This window comes from Onthophagus taurus, chromosome 5 (genome assembly GCF_036711975.1).
Source record: "Onthophagus taurus isolate NC chromosome 5, IU_Otau_3.0, whole genome shotgun sequence".
NCBI classification, from domain to species: domain Eukaryota; kingdom Metazoa; phylum Arthropoda; class Insecta; order Coleoptera; family Scarabaeidae; genus Onthophagus; species Onthophagus taurus.
Genome location: NC_091970.1, coordinates 8,785,682 through 8,800,698, shown reverse-complemented (window position 1 = coordinate 8,800,698; position 15,017 = coordinate 8,785,682). Strand labels below are relative to the sequence as shown.

The 15,017-nt window shown below is 30.0% G+C and overlaps 1 protein-coding gene across 2 annotated transcripts in view; it reads right to left on the bottom strand.

The window, feature by feature from the left end:
- LOC111413405 (long-chain-fatty-acid--CoA ligase 5) overlaps positions 1–14,422 on the bottom strand; it is a 40,420-nt gene extending 25,998 nt beyond the window's left edge. The window contains exon 1 of one of the 2 annotated variants that reach the window (XM_023044362.2): positions 14,253–14,422. In XM_023044362.2, coding sequence (XP_022900130.1) covers positions 14,253–14,331 — 79 coding nt within the window. In that variant the 5' untranslated portion in view covers positions 14,332–14,422. Of the gene's footprint in view, positions 1–4,112; positions 4,192–14,252 lie in introns of those variants that run through there. The other variant, XM_023044363.2, reaches the window with a different exon arrangement.
- Between the last annotated feature and the right edge of the window lie 595 nt (positions 14,423–15,017).

Below are 15,017 nucleotides of genomic sequence, written 5' to 3'. Positions count from 1 at the left end.
CATATTTGTCATCTTCATTAAAAAACCTTTAAAATGAGTCCAAAGATGACGCACTTATCTTAAAAAACAAAAAAGTTAGAATAAAAAACATTAAACCCGAAGTTGGCAACAATGAAGATAACAATTTAATTTTTAAATATTAATACCAACCTTAATTTTTTATTTTCTTTTTATTATATTTTTGTTTTTGTGACAAATATTAAGACATCTTATAAAAATTAAGAGTATGTCAAAATGACATTGACATTTCAAACCGGAAGTTCTTATATCTCGAGTAATATTGGAATTAAACGTATCATGTTTGGACTCATTTTAAAGGATTTTTCACGACGATTACAAATATGTCAAAATTGACGTTGACATTCTTAACCGGAAGTTGACCATAACTTCATTAATATTGAAGATAAATATGTCGTGTTTGTACTCATTTTAAAGGATTTTTAATGAAGATTACAAATATGTCAAAATTGAGGTTGACATTTTAAACCTCAAGTTAGTTATCATATAACAGAAGTTTTATAACTAAAGTTAATCTATTGTTAGTCACTTTCTCAAATCAAATCATTGATTAAAAAATAATCATCGATTTTTAAGCCACATGATAATTTTTGAATTTTTCCCAAGTTTCAATAGTTTGAGCCTGTTTATTTTGATAAGTCTTATATTTTTAGAGAGATGAAAACGATAATTCGGTTTTTCTCAACATTATTCATTTGTCGCTTAGTCAAGTGATGCATAACGCGGTCCAATTATTTATGTATGCAAAGAATTGTTTTGTAAAAACGTACTACTTTTATGAAGTAGTAGTGGTAGGTCAGTTTATACCGTAAAAAAAGAACAAGAATTAGTGATTATTTTGGACGTGTCTATAAAAAACTATGCAAAATTGTGCTTTACTTATTTCTGTCAAGTTTTGGAAAGTATTATTCTAATTTCATTTTATTCTATTGTACCTACATCCTCACAATCTCGAATTACGCTTGAAGCATCATCTCGAATTGGAGAGCGTTTAATATGCCACTAATGAGACATCCGTTCATGATTCGCAATCCCATTTGTCTCTGTATGGAGTACAGAGATGTCTCTGTACCGGTAATATATCGTATATACATCGTTGTACTACAATAGAATTTCAGAATATATTTATATAAAATTTCAACTATAATATTTTTAGCTAAATAAGTTATTTTACGAAAGGAACCAGCCTAAATTTAGGCTGGCAATATGAGACAGCCTTTCTTTTCTTAAAAAAACTGGTAGAATACTGTTCATACTAGATTTGCTGCCAGTATACTGCTCCCCCCTCCATTCCTGCTCACCAGTCTCAACGTCAAGTTACTCTCTGTAGCACAGAATCCTAATCTGACGCCATATTATAGCGAGTTGCCAAGGTATGCTGCTATTGGTGTTAAAAATTTGGTCACTTCTGGTTATTCTGTGCCTTTGATAACTCGCAATAAGATGGCGTCAGATTAGGATTCTGGCATTTAAATCGATGTCACAAAACGAGGTGGCGCCAACATCAAACCACTCTTGATGTAACCTCTCTGCTGAGCACTCTTTCTTCATCAGTTTTAATTTTGTGCTGTGAAATGGTTTCTACAGATTGTTGCTGCTACATTTGTGGGACTTATACTTATATATTTACCTGTACCTTGTCCTCCAGCTACATTTGAAAACATGTTAGATGATGTCGATCATTTGTTTCAAAGCAGTGAGCCCACCTACAATGACCCAAAACTCTTCACGCAGTCGGAACTAAACGATTTCGTTAGAGACTTAAAAATTATTCAGCCGAAGTTTTAGGGTCGAGGACATTTGTTGGCTCTTGGAACATCCTTCTCTTGATACAGAAGTAGAGAAAAAAAAAGTTTGAGCCTTTTTCTCTCTGGAAGTGAGCTTGTTTTTTGTACTAATGTTCCTGGGTTGACGGAGACATTCTTCTAAAAGAAGTCTGAAAGCTGTTCTTCGCCACAATGACAACGAATATGCATCTGTACTAGTAGGACATTCACATCATTTGAAAGAATGTTTCGAGAACCTCAAATTGGTACTTAACAAGCTTAAGTACTCTGATCATAAGTGGACTCTTTGTGGGGATTTGAAAGTGTTACTAGGCCAACAGAGTAGCTACACAAAGAATGGCCAGCAAGAAAAACTTTGGTTCTTGGAGTTAAGAACGTTGAGAAAGAGAGTCCTAAAAAGATTCTACTTCCGCCACTTCACATCAAGTTGGGACTGATGAAGCAATTCGTCAAAGCATTGCATAAAAAGGAGAGTGTTTCAGATATCTCTGTGAGCAGTTTCCCGGCCTCTCTGAGGCAAAACTTAAAGAAGGGGTATTTGTTAGTCCCGATATAAGGAAACTTATGATGGATGAAAACTTCGAGTTCAAAATGGAAGACCAGGAAAGGAAAGCATGGAAGTTTTTTAAATAAGTGGCTTTCTAGGAAATAAAAAAGACCCAAACCAAGATATAAAAGAAATGGGGGCACTGCAACGTTAACATGATGACAAACTACTGCTGGATGTTAAAAAGGGAAAATCCTCAACCCCATAGCAGGAAAAGTAGCAAACGAAGTTTTGAAGGAAAAAGAAAACGTTACTACAAAGACTTGTAAAGGTGTTAATTTTGTTAATACATATATCCCATGGATTAATATTAAGCCCATGGAAGTATTTGTTGATCCCAAGTATATGAAAAGGCTAACCATCTCTATTATGTCATCCTCAACTTCCAAATATTCTGGTACATAGATCTTCGAGGCTTTGAAATATTCTGATAGATCTCTTTATATTCTGACCTTACTAGAAACTTTCCTGCTAGTTAAACGTATCATGACTACCAGATGAAATAAATTTAGTTAGAGAAGGTCTACTTTATGATCATATACTATAAGAGGATTGCACCACAAGACCAGAACCGCACGACCATGCATCGCTGTTGGTGCAGGTCTTTGAGGTACAGCTACAAAATCTTGATTCTGAAAAGGGTTAAAGATATTGTAGTTAGAAAGTTTGGGTTGAAAACTTTCAATTAACCCAGAACTGGAATGTTGTAGAAGAAAATCCTAAAGTCTTAGTTTGCACTAAGAAGCAAAGTTGTTAGAGTTTTAGTACCATTATGATCAATTTGAATAAAGAATTAGTTAGTTTTATTATCATTATAATAGTTTGATATGCTTAAACACGACTTTTATGCAAGACAAAGTAATCTAATAAACCGCATAAAGGTATGAGGGTTCACAATCAACAACGACAGTTATTTTACATAACGAAGTTTCTAACTTTGCGTACGTGGTTTGAATTTATTTGCCACGTGTGTGTGCACGGGTGCATTGACGAAATTTCGTTTTTACCCAATTTACCGGACACTTAGCACGAGAATCACGTCCTAAAGACCGCTATTATTTGACGAAAAAATTTTGGTGTTGTTAAAACTTTTCCTGTTTCGCTTTTTTCGGAACGAACTGTATATTTAGAAAACTTCACCGGAATATTTTATTGCTAAATAATAGATTAAGATCTAAGAAATCTTTTAACTACCTATTTCATGTACAATTTAAATTTGGCGATGCGTCATCAATCTACAACAATCGTAAGAGAGATGAAGAATCCGGAGATGATGATGAGTGGAAAAGGTGAACGGCCTCCTCAGTTGGTCACTGTACCATCGCGCAAGAAGTAACCAGACCACGGGATCACACCGCGAGCTCTCTCCAAGGGTGGAGAGGAGACGAAAGAGGCGGTTGAAGAAGAAAGATCTCTTGAGGTGCCGTCTAGAGAGAGGTAACTGACCTCTTTATATCTAACGGTATATTTGTTACAATTGCGCGATGGAAGGACGGTGGAAGAATATGAGTAACAAGGTCATAGGAATCGCTGTCGACCAGCAACTTGAGTTATTGGTGCGATATTTTTAGCTTTCTTCAATTTACCATCGCGGTATCAGTTTGGTGTCAATTTTCGCGGTCAATATGATCTTCGAAAGACTACTAATAACTTAGAAATTATTGAGATAGGTTATGGATTTCGTATTAATAAAGACTTTTCTCGTAAAGCATTAATTATTAGAATAAATTAGATAAATATCTTATTTACAAAATACTCACTAAATTCCTTCAACATTGTATTATTTCACTGCAAAAGCCCACGTTACGTTCAACTCTACCACATCTGGTTAAATGAGAAGTTATCTCAACAAATGAGTTGTTGACGCTTAATCAAAATAATGAAATATCGAAAGAGTTCAAAGTTCGCCGTCTCGAGCAACGTTTTAATTGAAATGATGGGATATTTTTACTCACAATACCAACATTACATAGTTCATTTTAACTTACAACTATCTAATTTTTGACCCATTATCATTCTTCATAAATTACAATTTTTGCAATGGAATCAACTTTATAAGCAGGATATGGATAATTAAAAATGGTTAATGATGTATTAGAAACGTTATTATAAAGATTGTTTATTTATCAATCTTAGAAAAAATGCAGAGTACTCTAAGAACCAACTTAGATACGACACTCATTGTTAGATACACCAAGAAATTCTACAATAGAAAAATAGATAAGAAGTTTATGTCTTTTATTTTATATAGAATTTAAGTCTAACCAGTTTCGGCCCTTGGCCATCTTCAGAAACTCCACAAACAGATTAATATCAGCACTAGTTGGCGGTTTAGTCGTGACAAAAACTTTAATTTTATTATTATATTCGTAATCTTCATAAAATAACCTTTAAACTGGGTCCAAACATAACGCATTTATCTCAAATAATCAAAAAGTTCGAACATACAACTTTTAATTTTGACATATTTGTCAACTTCATAAAAAATCCTTTAAAATGAGTCCAAACTCGACATATTTAACTTTAATATTAACAGAAATACAATCACTTCCGGTTTGAAACGTCAACGTCAATTTTGACATATTTGTCATCTTCATTAAAAAACCTTTAAAATGAGTCCAAAGATGACGCACTTATCTCAAAAAACAAAAAAGTTACACTAAAAAACATTAAACCCTAAGTTAACAACAATGAAGATAGCAATTTAATTTTTAAATATTAATACCAACCTCAATTATTTATTTTTTTTTATTATATTTCCGTTTTTGTGACAAATATTAACTATTTTATAAAAATGAAGAATATGTCAAAATGACATTGACATTTCAAACAGGAAGTTGCTTATATCTCGAATAATATTGGAATTAAACGTATCATGTTTTGACGTTGACATTCTTAACCGGAAGTTGACCATAACTTCATTAATATTGAAGATAAATATGTCGTATTTGTACTCATTTTAAAGGTTTTTTAAGGAAGATTACAAATATGTCAAAATTGAGGTTGACATTTTAAACCTGAAGTTAGATATCATACAATAGAAGTTTTACAACTGAAATTAATCTAGTGTTAGTCACTTTTCCGTATTTCCTTTTTATTTTTAACGTGTTTTTTGGGTCATTTCATATTGATTAAAAAAAACGTCGATTTTTAAACCACATGATGATTTTGACGTTTTCAACATTAAGGTTGTAACTCAAAAAGTAAGATCGAAAGAAAAAAGTTTTGTTATTAAAAAAATATTGTAATGTGTTCCCAAAAATTCCTAACCTAAGAGGTTATAATTCGAAAATTCTCGATTTTGATATTTTCAACATTAATATATTCAAAATAAATCAGTTTTATAGTTTTAAATAATAGTTTTATAATTTACAAATCAATTTTGATATTTTGAGAATTCCTGGCTTGTATCTAAGAAATGGTGATATCTATGGTGGCATTGACTATAGATTATGTTATCTTGATTCATTGTCATTAATTTTTATGGGAAACGTTTTTCTTTATCACCTTTAATTTTTTAATTATAACAGAATTTAAGGCAGATGATTGTCAATTTTGATATTTTGAGACTTCCTAGCTTGAACCCAAGAAATGATGATCTCTATGGTGGTATTGACTATAGATTATGTTATCTTGATTCATTATCATTAATTTTTATGGGAAACTTTTGCTCTTTCACTTTTAATTTTCTAATTATAACAGAATTTAACGCAGATGATTGTTAATTTTGATATTTTGAGATTTCCTGGCTTGAACCTAAGAAATGATGTTTATGGTGGTATTGACTATAGATTATGTTATCTTGATTCATTATCATTAATTTTTATGGGAAACGTTTTTCTCTATCACCTTTAATTTTTTAATTATAACAGAATTTAAGGCAGATGATTGTCAATTGTGATATTTTGAGACTTCCTAGCTTGAACCTAAGAAATAATGATCTCTATGGTGGTATTGACTATAGATTATGTTATCTTGATTCATTATCATTAATTTTTATGGGACACGTTTTTCTCTAACACCTTTAATTTTCTAATTATAACAGAATTTAACGCAGATGATTGTTAATTTTGATATTTTGAGATTTCCTGGCTTGAACCTAAGAAATGATCTTTATGGTGGTATTGACTATAGATTATGTTATCTTGATTCATTATCATTAATTTTTATGGGAAACGTTTTTCTCTATCACCTTTAATTTTTTAATTATAACAGAATTTAAGGCAGATGATTGTCAATTTTGATATTTTGAGACTTCCTAGCTTGAACCTAAGAAATAATGATCTCTATGGTGGTATTGACTGTAGATTATATTATCTTGATTCATTATCATTAATTTTTATGGGAAACGTTTTTCTCTAACACTTTTAATTTTTTAATTATAACAGAATTTAAGGCAGATAATTGTCAATTGTGATATTTTGAGACTTCCTAGCTTGAACCTAAGAAATAATGATCTCTATGGTGGGATTGACTATAGATTATGTTATCTTGATTCATTATCATTAATTTTTATGGGACACGTTTTTCTCTAACACCTTTAATTTTCTAATTATAACAGAATTTAACGCAGATGATTGTTAATTTTGATATTTTGAGATTTCCTGGCTTGAACCTAAGAAATGATCTTTATGGTGGTATTGACTATAGATTATGTTATCTTGATTCATTATCATTAATTTTTATGGGAAACGTTTTTCTCTATCACCTTTAATTTTTTAATTATAACAGAACTTAAGGCAGATGATTGTCAATTTTGATATTTTGAGAATTCCTGGCTTGAACCTAAGAAATGGTGATATCTATTGTGGCATTGACTATAGATTATGTTATCTTGATTCATTATCAGTAATTTTTATGGGAAACGGTTTTCTCTAACACCTTTAATTTTTTAATTATAACAGAATTTAACGCAGATGATTGTTAATTTTGAGATTTTGAGACTTCCTGGCTTGAACCTAAGAAATGATCTTTATGGTGGTATTGACTATAGATTATGTTATCTTGATTCATTGTCATTAATTTTTATGGGAAACGTTTTTCTCTAACACCTTTAATTTTCTAATTATAACAGAATTTAACGCAGATGATTGTTAATTTTGATATTTTGAGATTTCCTGGCTTGAACCTAAGAAATGATCTTTATGGTGGTATTGACTATAGATTATGTTATCTTGATTCATTATCATTAATTTTTATGGGAAACGTTTTTCTCTATCACCTTTAATTTTTTAATTATAACAGAACTTAAGGCAGATGATTGTCAATTTTGATATTTTGAGAATTCCTGGCTTGAACCTAAGAAATGGTGATATCTATTGTGGCATTGACTATAGATTATGTTATCTTGATTCATTATCAGTAATTTTTATGGGAAACGGTTTTCTCTAACACCTTTAATTTTTTAATTATAACAGAATTTAACGCAGATGATTGTTAATTTTGAGATTTTGAGACTTCCTGGCTTGAACCTAAGAAATGATCTTTATGGTGGTATTGACTATAGATTATGTTATCTTGATTCATTGTCATTAATTTTTATGGGAAACGTTTTTCTCTAACACCTTTAATTTTCTAATTATAACAGAATTTAACGCAGATGATTGTCAATTTTGATATTTTGAGATTTCCTGGCTTGAACCTAAGAAATGATCTTTATGGTGGTATTGACTATAGATTATGTTATCTTGATTCATTATCATTAATTTTTATGGGAAACGTTTTTCTCTATCACCTTTAATTTTTTAATTATAACAGAATTTAAGGCAGATGATTGTCAATTTTGATATTTTGAGACTTCCTGGCTTGAACCTAAGAAATGATCTTTATGGTGGTATTGACTATAGATTATGTTATCTTGATTCATTATCATTAACTTTTATGGGAAACGTTTTTCTCTAACACCTTTAATTTTTTAATTATAACAGAATTTAACGCAGATGGTTGTTAATTTTGAGATTTTGAGACTTCCTGGCTTGAACCTAAGAAATGATCTTTATGGTGGTATTGACTATAGATTATGTTATCTTGATTCATTGTCATTAATTTTTATGGGAAACGTTTTTCTCTAACACCTTTAATTTTCTAATTATAACAGAATTTAACGCAGATGATTGTTAATTTTGATATTTTGAGACTTCCTGGCTTGAACCTAAAAAATGATCTTTATGGTGGTATTGACTATAGATTATGTTATCTTGATTCATTATCATTAATTTTTATGGGAAACGTTTTTCTCTATCACCTTTAATTTTTTAATTATTACAGAATTTAAGGCAGATGATTGTCAATTTTGATATTTTGAGACTTCCTGGCTTGAACCTAAGAAATGATCTTTATGGTGGTATTGACTATAGATTATGTTATCTTGATTCATTATCATTAATTTTTATGGGACACGTTTTTCTCTAACACCTTTAATTTTCTAATTATAACAGAATTTAACGCAGATGATTGTTAATTTTGATATTTTGAGATTTCCTGGCTTGAACCTAAGAAATGATCTTTATGGTGGTATTGACTATAGATTATGTTATCTTGATTCATTATCATTAACTTTTATGGGAAACGTTTTTCTCTAACACCTTTAATTTTTTAATTATAACAGAATTTAACGCAGATGATTGTTAATTTTGAGATTTTGAGACTTCCTGGCTGGAACCTAAGAAATGATCTTTATGGTGGTATTGACTATAGATTATGTTATCTTGATTCATTATCATTAACTTTTATGGGAAACGTTTTTCTCTAACACCTTTAATTTTCTAATTATAACAGAATTTAACGCAGATGATTGTTAATTTTGATATTTTGAGATTTCCTGGCTTGAACCTAAGAAATGATGTTTATGGTGGTATTGACTATAGATTATGTTATCTTGATTCATTATCATTAATTTTTATGGGACACGTTTTTCTCTAACACCTTTAATTTTCTAATTATAACAGAATTTAACGCAGATGATTGTTAATTTTGATATTTTGAGACTTCCTGGCTTGAACCTAAAAAATGATCTTTATGGTGGTATTGACTATAGATTATGTTATCTTGATTCATTATCATTAATTTTTATGGGAAACGTTTTTCTCTATCACCTTTAATTTTTTAATTATAACAGAATTTAAGGCAGATGATTGTCAATTTTGATATTTTGAGACTTCCTAGCTTGAACCTAAGAAATAATGATCTCTATGGTGGTATTGACTGTAGATTATATTATCTTGATTCATTATCATTAATTTTTATGGGAAACGTTTTTCTCTAACACTTTTAATTTTTTAATTATAACAGAATTTAAGGCAGATAATTGTCAATTGTGATATTTTGAGACTTCCTAGCTTGAACCTAAGAAATAATGATCTCTATGGTGGGATTGACTATAGATTATGTTATCTTGATTCATTATCATTAATTTTTATGGGACACGTTTTTCTCTAACACCTTTAATTTTCTAATTATAACAGAATTTAACGCAGATGATTGTTAATTTTGATATTTTGAGATTTCCTGGCTTGAACCTAAGAAATGATCTTTATGGTGGTATTGACTATAGATTATGTTATCTTGATTCATTATCATTAATTTTTATGGGAAACGTTTTTCTCTATCACCTTTAATTTTTTAATTATAACAGAACTTAAGGCAGATGATTGTCAATTTTGATATTTTGAGAATTCCTGGCTTGAACCTAAGAAATGGTGATATCTATTGTGGCATTGACTATAGATTATGTTATCTTGATTCATTATCAGTAATTTTTATGGGAAACGGTTTTCTCTAACACCTTTAATTTTTTAATTATAACAGAATTTAACGCAGATGATTGTTAATTTTGAGATTTTGAGACTTCCTGGCTTGAACCTAAGAAATGATCTTTATGGTGGTATTGACTATAGATTATGTTATCTTGATTCATTGTCATTAATTTTTATGGGAAACGTTTTTCTCTAACACCTTTAATTTTCTAATTATAACAGAATTTAACGCAGATGATTGTCAATTTTGATATTTTGAGATTTCCTGGCTTGAACCTAAGAAATGATCTTTATGGTGGTATTGACTATAGATTATGTTATCTTGATTCATTATCATTAATTTTTATGGGAAACGTTTTTCTCTATCACCTTTAATTTTTTAATTATAACAGAATTTAAGGCAGATGATTGTCAATTTTGATATTTTGAGACTTCCTGGCTTGAACCTAAGAAATGATCTTTATGGTGGTATTGACTATAGATTATGTTATCTTGATTCATTATCATTAACTTTTATGGGAAACGTTTTTCTCTAACACCTTTAATTTTTTAATTATAACAGAATTTAACGCAGATGGTTGTTAATTTTGAGATTTTGAGACTTCCTGGCTTGAACCTAAGAAATGATCTTTATGGTGGTATTGACTATAGATTATGTTATCTTGATTCATTGTCATTAATTTTTATGGGAAACGTTTTTCTCTAACACCTTTAATTTTCTAATTATAACAGAATTTAACGCAGATGATTGTTAATTTTGATATTTTGAGACTTCCTGGCTTGAACCTAAAAAATGATCTTTATGGTGGTATTGACTATAGATTATGTTATCTTGATTCATTATCATTAATTTTTATGGGAAACGTTTTTCTCTATCACCTTTAATTTTTTAATTATTACAGAATTTAAGGCAGATGATTGTCAATTTTGATATTTTGAGACTTCCTGGCTTGAACCTAAGAAATGATCTTTATGGTGGTATTGACTATAGATTATGTTATCTTGATTCATTATCATTAATTTTTATGGGACACGTTTTTCTCTAACACCTTTAATTTTCTAATTATAACAGAATTTAACGCAGATGATTGTTAATTTTGATATTTTGAGATTTCCTGGCTTGAACCTAAGAAATGATCTTTATGGTGGTATTGACTATAGATTATGTTATCTTGATTCATTATCATTAACTTTTATGGGAAACGTTTTTCTCTAACACCTTTAATTTTTTAATTATAACAGAATTTAACGCAGATGATTGTTAATTTTGAGATTTTGAGACTTCCTGGCTGGAACCTAAGAAATGATCTTTATGGTGGTATTGACTATAGATTATGTTATCTTGATTCATTATCATTAACTTTTATGGGAAACGTTTTTCTCTAACACCTTTAATTTTCTAATTATAACAGAATTTAACGCAGATGATTGTTAATTTTGATATTTTGAGATTTCCTGGCTTGAACCTAAGAAATGATGTTTATGGTGGTATTGACTATAGATTATGTTATCTTGATTCATTATCATTAATTTTTATGGGACACGTTTTTCTCTAACACCTTTAATTTTCTAATTATAACAGAATTTAACGCAGATGATTGTTAATTTTGATATTTTGAGACTTCCTGGCTTGAACCTAAAAAATGATCTTTATGGTGGTATTGACTATAGATTATGTTATCTTGATTCATTATCATTAATTTTTATGGGAAACGTTTTTCTCTATCACCTTTAATTTTTTAATTATAACAGAATTTAAGGCAGATGATTGTCAATTTTGATATTTTGAGACTTCCTAGCTTGAACCTAAGAAATGATGATCTCTATGGTGGTATTGACTATATATTATGTTATCTTGATTCATTATCATTAATTTTTATGGGACACGTTTTTCTCTAACACCTTTAATTTTCTAATTATAACAGAATTTAACGCAGATGATTGTTAATTTTGATATTTTGAGACTTCCTGGCTTGAACCTAAGAAATAATGATCTCTATGGTGGTATTGACTATGGATTATGTTATCTTGATTAATTATCATTAATTTTTATGGGAAACTTTTGCTCTCTCACTTTTAATTTTTTAATTATAACAGAATTTAACGCAGATGATTGTCAATTTTGATATTTTGAGACTTCCTAGCTTGAACCTAAGAAATGATGATCTCTATGGTGGTATTGACTATGGATTATGTTATCTTGATTCATTATCATTAATTTTTATGGGAAACTTTTGCTCTCTCACTTTTAATTTTCTAATTATAACAGAATTTAACGCAGATGATTGTTAATTTTGATATTTTGAGACTTCCTGGCTTGAACCTAAGAAATAATGATCTCTATGGTGGTATTGACTATAGATTATGTTATCTTGATTCATTATCATTAATTTTTATGGGACACGTTTTTCTCTAACACCTTTAATTTTCTAATTATAACAGAATTTAACGCAGATGATTGTTAATTTTGATATTTTGAGATTTCCTGGCTTGAACCTAAGAAATGATCTTTATGGTGGTATTGACTATAGATTATGTTATCTTGATTCATTATCATTAACTTTTATGGGAAACGTTTTTCTCTAACACCTTTAATTTTTTAATTATAACAGAATTTAACGCAGATGGTTGTTAATTTTGAGATTTTGAGACTTCCTGGCTTGAACCTAAGAAATGATCTTTATGGTGGTATTGACTATAGATTATGTTATCTTGATTCATTATCATCAATTTGGATCTAATGGCTGGTACAACGTTATTGATAATCATCTTTTTGCATTTTGCTGCGTTAATATACTCGATGTTTTTGGTCACCATTGTTCCTCTTACCCGGTTCTTGCTGTTTCTTTTTGCATGTTCTTTATAAACAAAAGGCCAGAGTTCTATTTTGCCGTTCAAATACAGTTTTTAACACTGTCATAGCGTGGTCTGGCCACTGCAGCCATAAACATAACTTTAGTTATGAACCGTTTGCTTTTACAGCGTCTTTCTGGTTCTGCTTCGTCCAGCGTCTTGTAGGATGACCTTTAACTTGCGCTAAATTAAGATTACATTATATTATATTGAATAGATAGAAATTCGTTAATTCTCCAAACTTTCCTTAATTCATAACTTTTAGAGAAATAAAAATTACCGAAGCAATCCCAGAATACTAGAAACAAACAGTAAAGCTTCTTCCAATAGAATGTAATATTTAGTTGCTGAAGCAGCATCGCTGCTGAAGCAGTAGTTAGAATACTTAAAAAATAAATAGTGACGCTTTCTTTAGCTGAGAAGTATTGATTAATGAAAGCTTTCCTGTACAGAAATTGATTCTGGGAATGCAAGAAAATTATTGTAGTACATTTGTTCACATTATTATAGTGTTTATTATACAAATATGATAACGTAATTACGTTTTGACGATATTTGTGGAGTCTACGACATCGTTTTCGAATCGATTTTTTTTCAGGCGATTCTATAGGTTGAGCTTTTTCGCCTATTATCTCAGGATAATAATTTTTTTTTCTTTTGGACTTTCTTTTGAAGAAACAGAAATCTCAGCTTCTCTATAAATCATCACATTTATCTCTGGATATAAAATATATTTTCTAGTTGTAATTCTTAAGATATTAACTATTAATGAAAAGATTTGGGTTGGATTCTAATCCCAAATCTTATAGTTGATGAGAAATTGATTTTTTTATACAAATTTTAGATTCACCTCCTTTTTAGATAGGCAACCAATTTAACACTTTACTCAATTATAGTTTAATTCTACCAATTTTACATGTTGATAGATATAGTTTCATAATATTTAGCATTTTCAACATATTTCAATTAATTATTTATTTTTTACCGTTATTATAACCTTCAAAAGAATATAACTTACACGTTATTGATCGTTTAATCCAAATTACTTCTATCATATTGAATAATTTAAGCACTCATCCGTTATGCTCCCACGTAAATTGTGTATTATAACATCAGGTAAAATCAATAAAACGATTGAAATCATTCCAACACTGCTATGACATCATTGACACATTTTGCGTAAACAAGGTTGCATAATTTCTTGTTAATATTTATTTAAAATTTAAAATTGAGATCTTGCGGTTTCGACAATAAAACAGAATTTATAAACGTTGAAAGCATATGGATACTTACCAACACCAACCACGTCAACGTTCTTCGCGATTTTCACCGTCATTTTGGTAACGTTCACTAAAAAATCGTACCCGTACATCTTCACACTATATTTTTCGTATATGTTAACGAAGAAGTGTATAAAACTAATTTTGCACGTGTTTTCTATTAGCAACGCACTAAACCGGTAGATATATTTAGAAAATGTTTAGCTTTCAAAATAACTGTTTTAATAAAACGAAGGCCGAAACAGTAATTTTCACTACGATATCACAATCAAACCGGACCAAAATTTATAAAAACCCTAACTAAAATTTTTCAAGATGTGGTTTTCTCGGCGGTTTCCACGTTACGATTTTCCCGATAATTTTCCGGCCACCTTTCGATGTGGGCCGTTCGCGGAACGCATGCGTTAATACGTTTTACCCGGTTGTGCTGCGCCACTTGCTACGTATTCTACCGAAATCTTCGTTAAAACCTCCAAAATCCCTCTTATTATTATAAAGTTAGGTTAGGACCGAATTTCGGCATTTTCGTTTTTAACAGGCCGCTCTGACGTCATAGGCGCAACGCGGGGAACTACTAACGTTCGTTACGTCATCGTCGTCCTTACCCTGTAAAGTCAATACTTTACCCCCCACTTTTAAAACTTCCACACGAAAATATTAGGGAGGGTGAGAGAAAGTGTTATGGTTAAAAAAATTATAGTAAAATATTTTTTTTTTTTAAATAAAATATCTTCATAGCCCTGATGATGGTGGAATTGTTACGAAATTTTCACTAATT